At 40.2% G+C, this 20716-nt stretch overlaps 1 protein-coding gene across 1 annotated transcript; it reads right to left on the reverse strand.

Moving 5' to 3' along the window:
* Window positions 1-18037: 18037 nt before the first annotated feature.
* LSM3 (LSM3 homolog, U6 small nuclear RNA associated (S. cerevisiae)) lies at window positions 18038-20410 on the reverse strand. Its single transcript, XM_010150582.1, has 4 exons — window positions 20294-20410; window positions 20048-20158; window positions 18768-18863; window positions 18038-18447 (listed from the first exon to the last, which is right to left on the reverse strand). Exons 1-4 carry the CDS (start codon window positions 20408-20410, stop codon window positions 18367-18369), a joined length of 405 nt encoding a protein of 134 aa, XP_010148884.1. The 3' UTR covers window positions 18038-18366.
* Window positions 20411-20716: the final 306 nt, after the last annotated feature.

A 20716-nucleotide genomic window follows, 5' to 3' on the forward strand; every position in this document is an offset into this window, starting at 1 on the left:
GTGCATGATGAATAGGCAGTTATCAAGCTTTGCTGGGCAGAACAGTCCTGTTCAGACAAAATGCTGCAGAAATAAAACCTGATTTTGTATAGAGATGTTTAATGTGAGACCCTTATGAGATTTGGTAGTTCCTAAGCAGGGCTGTCCTCTCCCCAGGCGACAGAGGAATATTAGCACCCACTTACAGGTGGTGAAATCACGTTGCTAGGATCCCACTCCAGGCTCTTCAGAGGATTTGTTGTTTAGCAACACATCCAAGTTTCTCTCTTCAGCTTTCCAGTTGAAGTAGCCCACTTGAAAAACTGCGTAACATGCCTGCAGATTGCTCATTTCCCACAACCCAGTTGAACGCAATGAAGAAGTTGGTGCTTGCTACCTTTGGAAGGTGTGTGTGCAGGTGTTCCATGGGGGCAAACCGAAACGCAGAAGCAATGCGCTTCAGAGCCAGCAATGGCTAACTGACTGGCTAAAAAAGGAGCACTATTAGCAGAGTGGGTCCAACTCCTTCCTTCTGTGTAGCTATAGTGAACAGAGCCATACCTAGCTTTGCGCTAACCTACAAACCTCATTATCTACACGTTGTGACTTCTGTTAAAATTAACTGCCCAGCATTGTCTCAATTGAAGAAAAAACTCTATTATCATACCCTTTATCTAAGTTATAAAGTTACTTTTTCTCTAAATCCATCATTTAGTTTTCAAATGCCAGCCTAATTACACTGATTCCGCAAACCAATTTAAGGCAGAATCTATTTCAGATGGAACATCACAAATATACTGCATGCTCTCAGAATTAAGGTTTCTCCTGTAAGCTTTACATAGCTTGTTTTAACAATGGAAGCTCAAGAGCATTTTGTGTTCTTCCCTCCCCTGTTTTTACCCCAGGGAAGGCAGCATTGCTAATAAAACCCACAAAGATCAACCCTAAAAATAAGTATCTGCTGTTGGTCTAGACAGCTCTGGCTCTTGAAAGAATTTGATCTGGGTGGTAATTACACTTCACTTTCGATCCATATATGAATTCAGTACTGGCAAGATGTGTCAGACCTTTATCTTTCTATCCTTCCCTGATCCATCCATCAGCATTTACAAAGCATTCATCACAGAAAAAACAATGCTGGAGATTGAAGTCCTTTGTTTATTCACACAGCAAACAGCACAGACAACAATAGCGGAAGCCTCTTCTTTACATTACCCTGCTATCATTCTTGCACCATGCCCAGAGAGAACAAGTTTAAGGGTGAGAAAGCAACCCTTTTATTCATCAGCTTATGTAATAAACTTGCCTCTAGATTCGTTTAAGGTCTCTCAGGAAAGGCAGAATGCACATACAAATATCTAATAAAAGAGATCATCTATCTCTGAATGCCTAGCTTCCATTCTATCCTTAGACCACCATGACTTCAACACAGCTATTACATTACTAATAAGAAGTAGACTGGGAGGTATCAATTTTACAAGAGAATATTTGTCTGATGATAACACCACCAAAATCTGCTGGACACTCTTTAAACACAAGAACAGAAAGTTGACTGTGTCCCAGGCTGCATCAAAAGCAGTGTGACCAGCAGGTCGAGGGAGGCAATTGTCCCCCTCTACTCCGCTCTGGTGAGACCCCACCTGGAGTGCTGCGTCCAGCTGTGGAGCCCTCAACATCAGAAGGACATCAACTGGTTGGAGCGAGTCCAGAGGAGGCCACGAAGATGCTCAGAGGGCTGGAGCACCTCTGCTATGGGGACGGGCTGAGAGAGTTGGGCTTGTTCAGCCTGGAGAAGAGAAGGCTCCGGGGACACCTTATAGCACCTTCCAGTACCTGAAGGGGCTACAAGGAAGCTGGGGGGGACTTTTTACAAGGGCCTGTAGTGACAGGAGAAGGGGTAACGGGTTTAAACTGAAAGCGGGGAGGTTTAGATTAGATATCAGGAAGAAGCTCTTCCCGGAGATGATGGGGAGGCACTGGAACAGGTTGCCCAGAGAAGCTGTGGATGCCCCATCCCTGGAAGTGTTCAAGGCCAGGCTGGATGGGGTTTTGAGCAACCAGGTCTAGTGCAACCCCCCATGGCAGGGGGGTTGGAACTAGATGGGCTTTAAGGTCTCTTCCAACTTAAACCATTCTGTGATTCTATGAAAAAAAAAGCAAGTCCTTTTAAAGCTCATCTCTTCTGCTACTCTAGAGACTCTGTATATGTTTACCTCCTGGCCTTGAAGAGTCAGCATAGGAGCTTACTCAGTGGTGAACAGATTTTTGTTCTTTCAGCTGAACGCCTTTACAAAGGCCTGTCGTGAAGCTCCCAATTCTTGGCGCAAAAATAGGTTAACAATGACTTTTTCAGCATTAGAGACTGGAGAGGCATTCTTACGATGACTGGATTTTCCATTTTGATCACAATGCTGTCCTGTCTGAATTTGCCTTACTAGCATCTAATTAGCCAGTTGCCAGATGTTAAGGAATATTTTTTTTATAATTAAATCATTCTTTTCCTTTTTGCATTATTTTTTTTTAGCTATTTGCACCACCACTATTGTAAAAACAACTGAAAATGGGATAAACCAATCTAAATCTAAATCCTTCCTTTGACTCTCCACAAAAGTAGATTCTTCTCTTTCATGGTACAGATTTTCATTAATTTCACTTCAAGGAAAGAATTTCAAGGGAGGAATAGTATTACTCATTTGTCTGCTGCTCTTGGCAGGCAGTGACATGTACGGAGCAAAGCCACAGGTCCTGTTATTGCCTTCAAGATAGCGAGAAAGAGAGAGAGAAACAAAGGCATTGCTGTTTCAGACTTAAAAAGGAATGAGTAATGGATATTTTGTGGGTCACACTAACCTGTATGGACACTTCTGAGTTATTCTTTGAATCCTGAGGTCTTCAGGAGGTCACTTGTTTCTTAAGCATTCGTTTACAGTAATCTTGGAAAACATATAGCTCTGGATAAAGTGAATCTCAATTCTCCTACTCACTGTTGAAGATTGGTAGCAATCATGTCAGGATCACCTCTCTAGTTTCAGGCTCTATTGTGAGGCTTTATACTGACACAAGGCATCACAGATAAAAACCCATGTCTGAAGTTGTTCAAAAAGTAAAATGAATGTTTTCAGTCTCCAGGAAAACATCTCTGGGAAAAAACTGAAAGCATCCACTGTTTCCAGTGGAGCTAGAACAATTCATATCAGTAGTCCCTTACCTTTGATTTCCATTTTTGTTTCAATGTTCCTTGCTGACCTCAAGACAGACTGACAAGGGAAACGCGATGTCTATGCTAGCAGAGGACCTAACACAATGGAATCCCAATCTCAGTTTGGGCTTTCAAGCACTACCAGTATACGCACAAGAATAATTAACGAAAATTAGCATGTTTAGGGGCCTTCTGACTAGACCTGAAGAGCAGCGCTGTCCAGATCAGACAAAGTGACAGCCTGCAGATGGTATCCGACCTGTGGGATGAGTCTGTCCCACTCCCAAATGATTTTGCACCATAAGGTCTCTGGCTTACGATCAGAGGTGGATGTAGCTGTGGGAGCTATCATTCCCATCTGTTTACATCATTATGCCAGAGTTCACTGGTCTCACGAAGAAGACTGAATGGTATATGCAGTCTATTCAGTTACCATGCAGTATAGCTTGTTTTACTCAAGTAAACTAAAATTAGCTGCAGTCTTTGCTAATATGTTATACTGAGAACTGTGATAGCTAAAGAAAAGGGGAAACACAGAGGGGAACACAGATGTGTCTTTTGCTGAGGACAGCTAAACCTGTCTGTGGCTGTAAAGCTGATCCTTAATGTAATATTACATGGTTTAGAAGCCTTCCTAAAGTGCTATAATGTTATTTAGTCAGAAACTTGACATTCTATGTCTAGATAATCCTAATTCTGGTTCACAATTCCTTCACTTCTACCTCAAGTGAATCATTTCATAGCCATACTTCAACTTTGCATACCAAAACTGTGTATTGCCAAAGCATTTAGGAGAGAGCTAGAAGGAAGCTCTGAAGCTCATTAGTGTTCATTTGCTGCTAAATCTGAGCAATCTCCAAGGGATCCATGAGTGCAGTGAATCTTCAGTCCCTCTGAAAGTTTATCACTGATTCAGGAGAGACAGAATTTTACTTGTAGAATTGGTAACAACTACAGACCAGCCCTTCTTGAGAATTCATCCCTAGGCACGCTGAGACAGGAGTTCGGGAGTTTAGGAAGGGTTTTGTGGTTATGAACGCAATACAAGGAAGTTTAATAATGCTATGAGCCACACTTAGAGACTGAAATCAGAAGTTTCCAAGAACCTGGAACACGTGAGAATGCAATAACAATCACGCTGAGCCAGCTGACAGCTCCCTTTAGCCCAGTGCATTGTTTTCAACAGTAATGTAGAGTGTAAGAAACAGGGTGTGCGTACAGAGCAATTCTTCCCTACGGACACCCTCCTGCTCTCAAGCAATCAACAGCTTAGGGCTGAGAGATCACACACCAGAACTATTGTGTTTAACAGTCACCAATGGACCAACCCTCCATAAATTACCCTAGTCCCATTTTTAACCTACATTGACTTCTGACCTCCACACCATCGCGTGGCAGTAAGTTTCTAAATGTAATTCGGAGTTGCAGGAAAAAGTGCTTCCCTGCTATTAGCTGTAAAGACAAAAATTGGTCAGTGCCATCCAACTACTGGCCAGAGCAGTGCTCATTCCTGCACTAAGTACCAGACTTCATTAACATCCTGGGTTATGACACCTTAGAATGTTTAAATATTAATGATTAAACACAACATTGAAAGAAAAAGATGTGATTTCAAGAGGAGGCAATGTTGGGTCCAAACTGCCTCCTCTAGCAATACTCCCTGCCTACTGTCTAGACCGACGATATTCAGATAGGAACCTGAATCCTGATCGCTACACTGGAATCTTAGGCACGTAGCTCATCATGCATCACTAGCCAGAATACCTTTCTCTGTGCTACATGCCACTGCTTTTAGAGTAACGGGACAGCATGCTGCAAAAAGCTATATTAAAATCCTGTAGCAGATGGAGGGGAAAAAAGCCTCCTTTGCCTTCTGCACACTATCGCCTCAATCTCCCCCGACCAGAGCTGTTATGTCTCAAAGACATAAGCCAAAAGATGGCTGCACAAGCTGTGTTCACTTCTGTGGCTGCCTACAGCAACCCAGCCCATAAACAGCCGTTTCAGCTGAAGAATAAGAAATCCATCTCAGTGCATTACTCATTGGTGGCATTTCCAGTGGAGTGCATAGTGTCACAGGACCAAACAAAGGCAGGCAGAACCTTCTGCAAATAGAGATTTCAGCATCTGCATAGCTCGCAGGAGCATTTCACATTCAGCATCTGCCTTTGAAGGTGAAACTTTCTATACTGGTCACTGAGGGAACAATTACATGCAAGTAAATTGGCTCCATTAAATCAACAGGGTCTGAAACATATGGAGCCAGGCCAGTGGACTTTTTTCTTCCAGAAATAAGCCGATTCTATCATGGAAATAATCTTAACGTTTGCTGACACTGTAATTAAGAATTAAAGCTGCAGAAAAATGTGAGGTTTGCTAAAACACAATAGATATCTTTTATCCATACAATATATGGCACCAAAATATTCAGTGTTCTGGGGAGAATAATTAATCAGTGTTCTCTTACTGAAGTTCTTGTAATTGTTTATGATGGGCTGTGTTGGAGGGGGTTTACTGAGTTTTAACATGGAACAAGATCAGGCACCATGGGGAATATTTACAGGAATAAAGATTGGATGATCAAGATCTTTGATCTGGGAATCGCTATTCTGTAATCTGTAAAGCACCAGGAGTGCCCCTGGCACTGTATATATAATAATAAATGATTAACAATAAATCATGTAATTAAATCTTCACTTCGAACATTCTTTTCATCATTTTTTGCCTCAGATTTAAGTTCCCACATCAGACATATTAGGTCTTCATAATATTATTAAAGTTCCTACACTTCAGTTTTTAAAATTCCCCTAGGGATCTATTGTTTCTTTGTTTAATGTGTTTATGAGCCAAAGGCCCCATTAAATACAATAGGGAAACTCCCAGACCTTTAAAAACTTTGCCACCAGAGACATGTCTTAGGAAACAGGACCATTTTTGTCATTCCATCATGTAACTATTGGAAAGTCTATTGATCAGAAAAGTTCTAGGAGAAAAACAGGAAAAATACTCTCCCGCCTCAGGTCATCAATTCATTAAAGCCACAAGGCTAGCCAAATCAGAACTGCACACATACAGTTTTCCCTCCTCCATGGCATCTGATCATTCACATAACCCCATATTAAGAGTATTTTGTATTACAGTTGCTCATTGTGCCTCATTGCCTCTGTAGGTGCTTTCTGTAAGGACAAGACAAGGCCTCCTCGTATTTCCTCCTTCTGGAAGATGAGGAGATGGGCAGATATTTACATTCACCCTAACACAAGCTGTACAGTGTCCCCTACATATTTGAATCGAACATTACATCTGAGACAGGATATTTTGCCAAAAACTGACCTCTGAAAGTGAGAGAAGGATGAAGCCAGTCAGTATGCTGATGAAGCTGGAGTCTACCAGAGACAAACTTGTTGAAAATTATTCACACTGCACTCTGTAACCCAGATAACCAGTGAATTCTGGTTTATTTTAGCAGGGTCATCTTGTCTGGCTGCAAGGCTCTTCCCAACTGCTTGCCTCATTTCTCTAAAAAGTAAACTCATTCAGAATTTATTTAAGCCTCCTTGGTGAAGCCCCAGAGGATAAGCTGGGGTGCTGTGGTTTATTAATTCAGCCTCAAAATTCAAAGAAGTCACAAAGCTAAGTGGGGAGTTCCTGCTTGTGTAAAAGTGTACCCAAGGGATATGCAGGGTTACTGCGTAAAAGCCCGAGTCTGAAGTGAGAATGCCCGGTATCAATCTGAGCAGCATGCCAGCGACGACGGTTCATCCACAGTTGAGTTGGCAGTTTCTCAGTGCAGAAGAGCTTAGAATGAGGGTTAGTGTGAGCCACGGGTGAAATAATGGAAATTCTTTTGGCCTCGACAAATACATTTTAAGTGATTCCCACTTAGGGTCAGATAATTACAAGTTCTATTTCATTAAACAGTTAAAAAACCAAACACAATCTGTATTAGGCTGGAAAGTTCTACATTCCAGAGAACATGAGGGATGGTGAACATAGCCTGTGGGCCAAACACAGCCCACGCAGAGCTTCACACCGTTGAACCTTTCATCTTCATCACCCCAAGGTACAACCCACAGAGACTGTAGGATCTCAACATGCAGTGCTCTATCTTGCTCCAACCTAATGCATATCACATGCTAGGGCCTGTACCTTCTGTGAGCTGTACTGTCACACCACAATTAAGGAGGTTCCCAGCTTGCTGTATCTTTACGCAGGGGGCTTATCTTGTATTTCAAGAGGATGAGACCAAGGTGGAACATGTAACCAGCAAGGTTCCCATATGGCTGCTTCTTGTTCCAAGTTAGTAGTTGACAGTGCACACATTCACCCATCAGTTTGCTGATTCTTGATGAACTGCATTCTCATGTAACATATGTCCTATGCTAATATTTACAAGTCACTAAAAAATACAACCTATTTCCTTCTGACCTCACTACAACCAATACTATACAACCAAAATCATATAGAAATTGAGTATATGCTTGGTTGTAAAGATGTTTGAAAAGACAGCAAGGTCATGCAAAGTTTCACATAAACAAGGTAGATAATTTATATCATATGACCCAGTGTTAAATAACAAGGTTTATTATAAAAATGAAGCTTGAATAAATGCAGTTGCAGCTGTATCTGTCATACCTTTACAGGGACTTCACAGTATAACCCTCATGAAGACATCTGGTAGCATATTCTATCTTCCCAGATTGCAAATGAAACTGTATAATTAACACAGATATAGTATCTTACTATTAAAAAAATGTTACAGACAACCTCTCAATACACCTCTGAAAAAGAACAGACTGAAATGCCGAGACACAAAGAATTTGCATGCCCAGAGTTTCAACCAAGTCAGTTTACTGCCTAGTAAAGATCCAGAGCTACCAGTACAAAAGACCTTAATACAAGTTATCAGTTGTGATGATGACACAAGTTATTTAGCTGTGGCAATAGAATAAAAAAGAATTAGAATAAATTTGTAATTTCTCATACCCAAATCTTGGACCAAATCTGAGGATCACATCTTAGTTCTTAGTCTAGCATTCTAGTTTGTCTTTTGAGTTACCTTTTGTTGACTTGAACTTCACAGCAGTAAGATCAAACACTATCAACTCTCTCTAGAGAAAATTATTCAGGATAGGCTTTTTTATTTTTTTTAGACTGACACCTAAAAAAAATATTCTCATCTGTTTAATATTAAACCCACACAGAAATCTTAAAACTGAAACTTATTTTCTACTAACATTACTCACTTCTATTATATATTGAAAGAAGCTATATTTTACCCTATAGATTGTTCAATTCCTCCTCTAATACCTGCAGTCTTGCTGGTACCAGCTTCCTCCACACTACCAGTATAATAAAGGAAACAATGAGCCTTGTATTATGGCGCAGTCTGCATCACTGGGCTCTAGGATTTAAGAGACCCTTTACTGTCATCTATAATGCACTGTATTTGCAGCTCTGCCACAGTCTTCACATGCAACCTTGAACAAAATGTTTAATTGCAATATTCTGCCTTCTTTTCTTCAGATGAAAGAAATTAGATAATAATTTATAGCCTCCTTTGTAAATGCTCCCAGATTTATGAATGAAGCATTCTTCCTTCCCTTGCTATTGCATTCCTATGAAACAAAGGATGTTGGGTTAGAAGGGTAACTAATAAGCAACCTAAAAACAAAAGGAACCTAGCCTGAGGTCAGCATGACCTGCAGTAATTGCTGCTGCTGCTCTTAGACACACACCAAGGCTTAGCAGTCACCCTACACAGCTCCCTAGAACAGCAGAACAGTAAACAAAAAGGGAGATAAAACAAAGCCTCTTTTCCCAAGCTACTGCTCAATGGACACAAAACACTAAGTTCATTCCTAACTTATAAAGAATATTTATTTGGAGAAATGCTTGGAAGGAATCCTATGGAAATTAACCCTTGCTTCTCTGGATGTTATTTCTACATGCAGAACTTCCAGATGTCTCCAGAAATTCCTAGTCCTTGAAAGTAGAAAATGTCCTGATTAGTTTCTCACATAATCATCCAGCCCATAAACGCCAGAGCCAGACTGAAGGGAACAGTTATGCAACGGGGCCCTGTGGAAGAGAAAAAACTGCTCAAGGCAAATTGGCTGCTTACATCATATATTTTCATGCTCTGTTTACAACCTCTCTGTATAGGAATCTCACAGTTCTGCTGTCTAAGACGTGGGTGAATGTCTGATGAAATATGAAATAAAAACAAACAACTTACTGAACATTCATCTCAACTCTCAGTTGAACATAGTCTTTTCAGTGTCACATGTTTAGCTGAGGGTTTGTTTTTTATAAAATGTTTAAACCTTTAATAGGCCAAGTATGATCAGCAGAGACACCTTCCACATACTCCCTGGGAATTCCTTTTTGAGACAACAATTCCCACCATGTTCAGTTCTTCTGAACTCTCTTCCTGCTTTGTAACAGTACTAACAAGCTAAACAGGGGACTCTGAAACCTCGACTCTTCACTAAGGGGACTCTTATGTTACTTTAAGAAGTTGCTTAAGGAATGTTTTTTCCCCCAGTTGCAGTGCTCGCTTAAGAAGCTCCTATTTCCTGAAGCAAGCACAGAACTGATTCAGGTGAGAGCTACAGATCATCTTCTACCTTTGTCAGTTCCCCAAGCTGCTTAGACACTGCAGATGACTCCTACTTAGGTCCCACAAACACTTTTATCAGCAAGCACTGAATAACTTAAAAATTCCTGGAGATTCTCCCTCATCCATAAACAGACTTGCCCCATCAGCTAGGCAGGCAGAGCAATGCAGGATCAAGGAGGGGTCAACACCAGCTAGAAGGAAATGCTACAAAGACTATAGATAGTGTTACGTCTCTGGACCTTGAGAATTTTGTATTCAGACTCTAAAAAAGGTTTCAAACATTTTGATAACACTTTTTTTTTTTTGCACACAGAAGTCCATGAATTTAGATATTCAGCCAACATTTATCTCTCACCACAAATAAAAATCCTAGGGATTAATGACTAACAGCACAATGCAACTGCTGATGCCACAGGCAAGGCTTACATTAAGCAAAAACACAAGTGGGTGGACAATGCGTTCAAAGGATGCTCTGCAATTCCGTCTAACACCTTCCCCTTCAGCACACAGAGAGGACTTCCTGGGGTAGAAACACCCTGAACAGAAAAAATGCTTCAGAGCATCTTTTGAACAGGCCAAAAGTGAAATCCTTCCTTATGTGGCTGCATTTCTTTATGAAAGAGCTGATGAGAATTGGTGGTTTTGAAAAGGAAGTCATGTACCTGATATTTCTCCTACCAGTATGTTGAGAACACCATCAGCTCAAAACTGCAACTGCAGTTTGTGACTATAGTTTAAAATGGAGTTTCAGAGATTTGTTTGATGTGGCAGATGTCCACTAATGCCAACTTTACTGACGTGTTCTACGAGATCAATGCAGCGACTACAGAAGCTTCATTGACATGTAGATCTTTAAAGGCCCACTGATATTTAAGATTGCTTTTTTCTTTAAAAAAATAATTACTAGTTAAAAGAGAACAGAAGAGAACTGAAAAACCTGTCAGTCACAATAAAGAACATACTAGAGTATATTCTCAAAGCTAACAATTTAACTTGGTATAGGCTACAAAACATGGAAAACGTATTTGGTCAGTGTTTTTGTTTACATCCTTAAAGTTTACCTTTTTGTGATCAAATGAGTCACTTGTATTGAATCAGATGCATAGCTTGCATCCCTTTCAAAAAAGAAATCAAGATTTTAAGAGACAGAACTTTATCAAAGAATTTAGACAGTGAAAGAGACACTGGATCAAGAACCAGTGTGGTGATACTACTGTTTCTCTGTGTGACTTGGTCTCCTCTGTGCAGCTGTGCCAAAGAACAGTGCTCACCCACTTTTCAGAGCTGTCTGTCAAGCCTGGTACCAGAAAGACAAGAGTAAGATGGATAAATGCCTGTCCGGGAAGTTTCATCCCAGGGATAAGAGTCCTTCTGAAGAATGAAACCTGGTAACCTTTCTGTGAGACAACAGAACTAAAACAAAATCCAAGGGAAAACAGAAGTAATGGAAAATTACACAGTAAACATCATATTCAACACCTGAAACACCACATGTAAATGATTTCTCCCCAACTTATGAGACTGCACATGAGAGAAGGGGAAAAAAGACCAGTGTGTAGACATTACACTGCTTCAAGAAACTAAAACCAGCTATGTCAGCTGGCTTCAGGACTGAGCACAGCAGACACAGCTCTTGTGTTACCCAGAGGATGTTGTGAATCTGGAAGCTCACAGCACTGCTGGGTTTAGGTCAGTTTTCAGGGAATGAATGCAGGACAAATAAGTTCTAAAGGCTTAACATTTAATCACGAGGAAAATCTCCATTGGCTGGTACTGAGATCAAAGCCTGTGCTTTATGGATAGGACTGCATTAATTCAGAAACAATTCTGGATGCTTGAATTACACCAACAGGCAGCAGTAACGACTGGAAGGTTTGGTATGAAAAAAAACCCACAAACTTAATGTTCAAACTTGTGTTCAATTTAACTATAGTGTAGTCTCCTGGGTTGCAGCAAAGCTTTGGATCTCTTGCCTTTTATAAGCAGCACCTCAGTCAACAAGAATTTAGCTTGGAAGAATGCAATACAAATGTAGAACAAATCAAATTAGCTCTCAGATGTTATCTGTTGATATCTCATTTCTCCCTCAGACTTCTGCTAACCACCAGAATGCAACATCTGGGCAGCTGGAGGAGGCAACTGTTTTACTAAAAAGTACTAAATATAGGTGCTACGGAACAAATTACAACACACTGCTTTACCAGACCACCTCCAGCACAAGATGAACTAGTAACAGTTTCCTGCTGCAAAAAAGGTAATTAGGTCTACCGAGCCTGTGTCACCTTTACAGTGTAAAAAGCCAACTTAATCAGAGTAATTATATGCCAAGGATGAGTGACAAAGTGATCTGTTGCAGAGGTTATTTAAAGAAATCAAGATTCAGAGCACCATTTACTTGTTTCAATTTTTTTGCCTGCCACTGACATCTGAAGGCTCTGGAATAATTCAGTAATGCATTCAATTAGGACAACCATAGGCTTTATACTTAATATTCTACAGAATTAAACTTAATTTTAGAGCAGCATACTTTCTTCTTCCTAAAAGGAAAAAGGCTGCTTTCATGAAAGTTCTTTGTGATTTCCATAGAACAGACTGGGGAAGGGATTATGTGACTTTCTTGAACTAAATTTTACACAGCATTTCACCCTGATTAGCATTAAGTGACAGGCTCCAGGGACATACACATTTGATACAATGCTTTACAGAGAATGAGAGGTTTTACTGCCCAATGGTTTAGCAGATTTGAGAAGAGCAAATGAAACTTTACTGCAGCAGAAGTGCCACAACTGTGAGTCCTATTAGGTAGTGATGAGACTAGGAATCATTTCATAAACTGTGCCTTGCTAGCAAAAGTTTTTTCAGCCTCCTTACCCACAAACATAACCTTTCTGTGCCACAGCTGAGTGCTGTGAGAAAGGAACAGGACCAAGGCACCTGTAGCACTAAGGCCTCCTTTACAGGCCAAAATTGATCCCCTACAGAAATGAGGCTTCCACTTGTCAAACAGTTTAAAGACACTTGTGAAAGTTCCTTTCTGGACACAGGCTGGGCAAAACATGAGAATCTACTGCAGAGAGCAATTATGTACTGACACAGGCTTTGGGTGACATGAACCAACAGATTCTGATCAAAGAGCATCATGTTTAGCCAGCACAGATGCATAAAGCATAGGTCTTTATCAGACAATTAATTTTAAAAATGGTTCTAAAAACCTAGAGCAATTTTCATCATTAAAACCAAAGAGAAACTGGAAATGTACCAATTACCTGAGGTATTAAGGATATTTTATGATCTAAATATATAACGCAGATTAGATTTACTGGAATTTCTGAAGCTACACCAGAAATCAAGAATTAATGCTGTCACATGGATTTTTTATTGTCTTCACAAATAGGAAAATCTATATTTTCTATTTAAGGTTTAGACTATCCCTTTCAGAATACAAAAATGTGTAAGACTGAGGAACCCTGTACATACTCTGGATCAAATAACATACTTCTAATTCACAAAACGAGCTTACATTGGGATATCCTGATCTCTTCCAAAGATTTCCATGTGCACCTTAAATAAATCTCCATGTTTATCGTGTACCATACAGAAGAAGACACAAAGAGGCCTTTTAGCAGTGATCAGTCATTACCCAACTCCTCCAAAGGTTTACGCAGTTTTCTGCAATGGGTTGTCCACCCACCCAGACAGTCAGCATGCCTAGTCCCCTGCTGCTGCAGGCAGTCACATCATAAACCGATCAAACACCATTGTAAAACTAAATAGGCTTTTTGGCCAAAGTTTCCAAAATTTGGGAGTGGGCCTGTCTTCCATTCAAACTAATTTAGGTAACAATGAAAAAATTCACTCATAAACAGGGTTTCTGACTACATCTTTTTCCGTCAGTGGTTCTCGTTTTCCGCTCCAGCCCACATCATCTATTCTCTTCCTTCCACCCATTCTTCCCCCCTGACCCCCCCAAAGAAAAAAAAAGGCTGGCTTGGACACTGTGCTTCAATTTTCTGTAGAACTTTCTATTTTTCTTTCCCATTCTTTTTGTTTAGTATATGAAAGCAGCTTCCTGTTTAGAAACATGGGAGTCCTACACCCTCAGTAATGATGTATTCAGCCCATCAATGATCTTGGCATGAACGCCTTAAACCTTAATAAGCCTGATGGGATTTTCCGTACATGTCATCATCAGTCCAACAAACAATGCACAACGTTTGTCATCTTGTACCAAATCAGCTCCCTTCCCAGTGCTCCAGTTCTAATAAGAATTCTAAGGGCCTGCAAGCTTCCTTCTCTTGAATATTTCAAATTACAGATTTCCAATGCCTATAGAACAAGAACAGAAACACCAAAAGTAGATAGTGTTGTTGCAGAACTCCCAACATGATCAATACTGTTCTGCTTTTCCAACCCTGAGTCCCTGCAGAAGTTCACCATTGCTCATGCTGCTCAAATCTTACTATAACCTATTATCCAAATCCCAGGCTTGTTCAGTGATGGGGAATAGTAATGAAATATAATGTAATCTCTGTTCAACTCTAAAAAAAAAACATTTCTCTAAACCCTACATGACCTAGAACAAAAGTTTATCTTTGTTAAATACAGGGACTGGATCAAAATCCGTTTCTGTGCATTTAAAAAGGCAGCAGTACTAGTGACTAAAAATAAACTGAAATACCTGTCACTTTGGGAGTTTAACGTACATAAATTCATAAGTGCAGGTTGTTCCCCTGAATTCTAACTGCAGAGAAGTTCTCCAGTGGAGTTACTAAATGGCCATAGAACCAGCACTTGAACCAGTTCTCATACACCACACACAACCATGTGCTGTTCTTCTCCAAGCAGTGCTTAGCAGCAAAGTGGTTAACCACAATTTATTCTATATGTCACAATTTTCCAGCTAATTCTACTAGCAAAGCTGCTAGTCTGGAGTTCATGCATTTTAAAATCTGACAATGCAAGGCACACATACTGTTCCACTCTTTTGGGGGCTTGGTCTGTGCCTACGTAAACATCGAAACATATTTTGATCTTTACTTACGGGTGAGCAGCAGAGTTAATTTAAAACTGTCAGCAAGTGCCATCCTAATTAAAAACAAATGACTAATTGCACAACTACAGGGCCTGCTGACACAGGCTACACGCATCAGTCAGACAAAGCCAACCAAGCCTGAACCGAGGCAATGCAGCACCACCTAGTGTCCTATGTGACTTTGGGCAGCAGAGCCCGGTTTTGCAGAGTCCACACAGAAATTTCACAGGTAGCTGGCACTCTCACAAAAGCAGTAAGACACCAGAGGTCCAACTATACCAGCACTTCTAAAGAAGGGAATTACATAATAAAAATCTTGTTAGAAAAGATCTACTGAGAGTCAGATGTTTGCAGGCAGAACATATATTATTTAAAGATGATAAATTGAGAAATTACTCTGCCACCTATCAAAAAGATGCAGTCCAAAGGCTAAAAACTACCAGAAGGCTACTATCTATTAAAATATACTAGAAATAAACCGGCAACCTTCAAGAAGCTGAGTCGTATTAAAAGTTCTAGCAGACTAAAACCATACAACAATATGAAAAGGCATTTAAGAAATTACTTCAGGAAAATTAATGATCAATTCTTTCAAACACATCAGGAGCAAGGATCATGACAAAGGGTTAGTACAGCCAACAGATGATAAAACAATAGAAGGAACAGTAAGAAAGAGACAAGACTGCAGAAAAGCTTTGGAAATGTATTTGTATTTAACCCACATTCATCATGGGGGAGTTTTGACTGGCTCCTGCTCTGGAGAGCTCATTTCAGATTGGAGGGTCAGTAAGAGAAGCTACTGGACATTCCAGGGACATAAACAATAATAGATCTTTATAATCAGACAGTAAATACCCAAGAAATCAACCAGACGATAATTGAGCTACCAATCACCATGCATAATCTCCCACTTAAAACTTCAAAAGAAGCAGAAAGTGACAAATGAGACAGTTTTTAGAAACTTTTACAGGGATTCAGGTGAGCAGACCTCTTTCAACCATGTGGATACTGTGACACAGAATTATGGACATACACATAAATGTGTTGTGCTGGCAAATACGGTTCTAGTAAAGGAAATTAGACCTCACCTCTTACCATTCTCAGAGAACCTAACAAGTGCTATTAACACATAACCATTCTAAGATTTATCAAGGCAGAAATTCTTGATGTACCAATACCTCATGTGTCATGTCAGTCCTCCAATACAAAAATCACATAGAGCAAAAAGAAACAGAGCAGCTTTCAACATGATTAAACAGAAAATTTCTTTGCAACCTGGAAAAGAAAAAACTGAAAGACAATTAGGAGTACAAAAGATGGAAATGTAAATGTATATATACACTCTGCTATCTCTGAACACCACCAAGCCAACACTGTCTGTCACACATGCAACAGTGACAGAAAGCAAATTCAAAACCAAGCCCAAACCAAAAGTATTTCTTCAGAGGACACATGCTCAGCCTGTGACACACCATAAAAATACCCAGCAAAGAGCTTACCAACCTCCTACAAGTGTGTAGGTTAATTAATGGAAAAGAAATCCCTCCAGTTCTGTGAAACATACTCTCTCCTTTCCCAGATGTGCAGATCCCTGGGAACTGAAGGAATATTGCTGTTTTCTCCTATTCTTACTCTCTTACCCTAAGCATTTATTCTGGCCTTCTAGAGTAGTAGGAGGTAAGATATTAGGCTAAAAAGGATTCAGTGCAGTCATGCTTGTACCCCTTCCAGAAGGGGAATAATTGTCACATCACTAGCTTTCTTCAGGATAAAGGATTGTGTATACATCAACAGGAGTTGGTGCTTGCTGAGACAACTCTTACAGAAACAGCACGCTAGTAGATGAGATGGGAATCAAAGAAAATTGTTTTCAGCCCATCCCAAATTCAAGCAAGGAAGGTATAGTGAGAGAAGTCTGCTACAAAGCCACTACGTATCCATTTTTCAAAGAATGTTGCAGTAGTAAGTTGCACAGACACTTTCTTCTTTCATTTGCATACAAGGGCTCTACATATGAAAACAGCATCATGCATGGGTTTAAGATAACAAATTATTGTGTGCCTGCAAGTGCAGTGATCTGTCCTTTCTAGAATAAAGTGCAAGGTATAGGGCAACAAGTCTCCGTGTGATAAAAAAGTTTAAGACTGTAATTACGAGCTTCACTATTTCAGCTTCAGCTATCACTCATTTTTTTAAAATCTATCTCAATGCTAGAGGACATTGCATGAGAACAGAGTACAGATGCCACATGGAAGCCAGAGAAGATTGTGTGTCAGTACCTGCCTTCCCTATTTCAAAGAGCATGAAGTATACATTCATCTTCTGAGTGTATTTATTTTGCTGCCAAAAAAGTTAATACTCCTTTAAGAAGAATCTGGCTTGAGCTTACCAAGATAGACCTTGAATTCCCCACCACTGTCACAAGCTATGGACAAAGTCATGACAATTTTAACCGTAGGAGAAAGTGCCAGAGCTGAATTTGCCCACAGATATCACGCCCAAGAACCTAGATAAATTAAATTTATTAAGTCACAAACCAAGCTCTGTAGGAAATGTCCCACTGTAGACTTAAGTCTCTCATATGACTTTCAAACATCCTTATTAGGACATTTCATAGCATAAGCTTTTATTTTTCTCCACACAAGAAGAACAGATTGCAAACAGGGCAAGCCTGGCAAGAGTATATTTAAAAAAAAAAAGAGGGTTCTAGTGTACCTTCACTGCAGATAACTAACGAGCACCTTAAAGATGCAGCAGCGTTTAATGAATTTAAGAATTGAAACAGGCTACAGACAGGAGGAAATGAACGCATGCAGCAGGCAACAACCCCAGTCCCCACTTATGGCCTTGCAAACCATATCTGTTAAAGCCACAATAAAAACATCTGAAAACATTGTAAAGAAGCCCATCTTCTTTGCATATCTTAAGTGGAAGATGCATATACATAATATTTCCCTTCTACAAGTATATGCATCAAGAATTTGAATGCAGAATAGCCATAAATTATAGCACCTTAAATTCATGTTGTATTCGCCCCCATCAATCTGTAAGACTCAGGTATTAGTAAGCATAGAAATTAACATAAGACACACAAAAGTCACTATCTTCTCAGTAACTGAGGCTACATACTACAACTTAATATAGCACTAGCTCTATAGAAAAAACACAGAATATTATCTTTGACAGAAAAACATGACAAGCCAAATCTGAAAGATAAATCAAATTTATTTAAACAAAAAATTCAGACAGTGCTATTGCCAAGATTAAAAAAAAATGAAGGATTCTTTTACTGACATGACAATACAGCCAATTTACAGCAGTTACATTAATTCTGATAAAATCAGGTTGGGTCTACACCGCTTCAATTGACTACATGTAATTTCTGCAAGGCAAACTGCTTCCCCTTCCCTCCCCCTTCCCAAAAGGACAAAAACATCCTGTAAAAAACGTGTCACAAAATTCTGCACATGATCAAAACATGAACCATTGTCCAAAAGCCTGAAACCTTCCAACAAGGTTAAATCCTTTGTTGCTTCAACCAACCCTCAACGGGGGAGCTACAAGCACAACGCCGTCACCTCTGACAAAGAGCATCGGAATATTCCTTTTGGTAGACTATGAAGAAGGAAAGAGAAGTTTACATTTACAAAAGCATAATTTACAAAACATCTCTGCTAAGCATACAACCAAATTCAACCATAACAAACAAGCAGAAAAAACTCGAACAAATACAAGCTGAAACAGCGTTCTGGCACACTGAGAGATCAATAAAACTAACACCAAGTTTCTGGATATCCTCTGTACTTTTGTAACAACTTGCCCAAAACTTTTTAGAACTTGACTCAGAAATCAGTCAGCAATAGGCTTCTTTAACAATATAACACAGTTTAGTTTTAAAAATGTTTCTACGGGGATAAATACACAGAAATCCTTACTTTATAAATCTCCTCATAGGTTTCTTCATCAATCTCTATTGTAGTTACAGTTTCTTCTACATCACCCAAAATCATATTTAAGTGCTGATCATATGCCTGTAGGAATTAAATTCATTTATTATTTCTTCCAAAATTCAAGCACAAGCTCATCAAAATGAGAATCTTAAGATTTTCAGACATAACTAGTTTAGTCTGATTTTGACCAAAATGTGCCACTACGACCAAAAGAGGGAGTATCAGTTGCAGTTACTATTTCAAAAAAACACAGGCACATCAGTACTCTGCAGCGTAAAAAGGAAGGCTTTTATATTCACTGAAACACCCTTCTGGGAGATAGCTCTGAAGCTTTCAGCGAGAACACATGCAGGAGCTCAGAGACAGACGTACTTCAGTAACATTAAACCAGCTACACATTCTCTGCTGACAGTCCAGCCTCCTGGAACTGATTGCCTGGGGCCAACTTAAGTGACATGAAAGTTGTAATACAATTTTACAAGAACATAAAATAAGCACATGTTCCAAACACTTTACAAAAGCACGTTGCAACCTACGCCAGTGCCTCATGCATCTCTCCTCATCTATGTTCCCAAAGGAGTTGATGCCCAGTAACAAATGAGGCAACTGGTTCTCTTCCCCAGCACGGTACAGTTCTCAGTAAGGGTGGCTGACTTAACAGAAAGCAAAAATCTCTTGTCAAGAGGCATATCACTCTCAGAAGAACGCACTTAAACAAATGAGATTTGCAGAGAATCCAGGTGAGTACATATCCCATCTTAACCTCGTAAGACGTGCCTTAACGACAATCTCATTCTTAATTCAGTCTTAAATAGACCTCAGGGTATTCACAAGAAAAGGAGGCCTGCAGCATTATTGATTATTTGACAGACACAAGAACAGAAGCCGAAAGCACTGGCATGAATTGCTTGGTATCATCTGGGAGCCAAGAAAAACAAAATACATCTCTTGACTCTCTAGAGAAGCTTTTAATAGCAGACAGTACTGAACAAATTAGATTTTTCCACCAATCACATTACAATTAGTAACAGGGGCTGAACTCTTACCATAAGACGATCTTTAACCAACCTTCTCTAACTACTTCCACATCATCAGATACAATTACCTTTGTTTTTAAAATGTTGGGGTTTTTTTGTTTTTGTTTGTTTGTTTTTAAACAATCAATGGAATATTACAGCTTTGTACTAGACTGTCACACATGAACAAAAAAGGCTGCCCAGTGCTTAGCTGGACAAGCTTGGTAGTGTTCAGGAAGTTTTACTTACATGCAGTCTGCCTCTAAGCTCTCTGTCATTCCTCATTTTGACATAGATTCGCTCATCTAGACTGAGTCGGATGAGATCAAGAGGCTCCTCTACAGTATTTGTTGTCTGTTGCTGAAAAACAAACAGAAAAAAAGTTATTTGTACAGAAGGAGCCTGTGAACTTTACCATTCCTCAGTGTTTAAGAGCACATGCAGCTATACCAAATCACACCTCATGCATTCTGTTGTACAAACTATATGCCTTACCAGCAAGGATTGCCCACACTGCAGCAGAAAGCCTAACGTCCACAAACCAGCCAGCTTACGGACCAGCACACCTACGCCATTGATGGCACAGACTAGAAAAACCAAACCCAGGGCCATTTTCGCCAGCACACGCCCGCTGCCCCTCCGGCCCCAAACACGCAGCTCTCCCTGGAGCATCGCTCTCAGCCAAGCTCAAGGCGGGTGAGCGCACACCAGGCCGAGGTCTCTTTTGTTGGGCAAGGGTGCACTTTCAGGATCGTACCCCGCAGCGTGCTACCTATTTCCTCCTCAGTGAGGCAGAGCCAAGGGTGTTTTCCTCAGCCGCTTTCCTCCGTTTCCCTCCTCCGGCAGTTCCCGGGGAAAACGGGCCCGAAGCGAGCCCTAGGCCGCGTAGTAACCCCATGTCACACAGAAGGAGCTCTC

The sequence above is a fragment of the Eurypyga helias genome, unplaced genomic scaffold (genome assembly GCF_000690775.1).
Source record: "Eurypyga helias isolate BGI_N326 unplaced genomic scaffold, ASM69077v1 scaffold11244, whole genome shotgun sequence".
NCBI classification, from domain to species: domain Eukaryota; kingdom Metazoa; phylum Chordata; class Aves; order Eurypygiformes; family Eurypygidae; genus Eurypyga; species Eurypyga helias.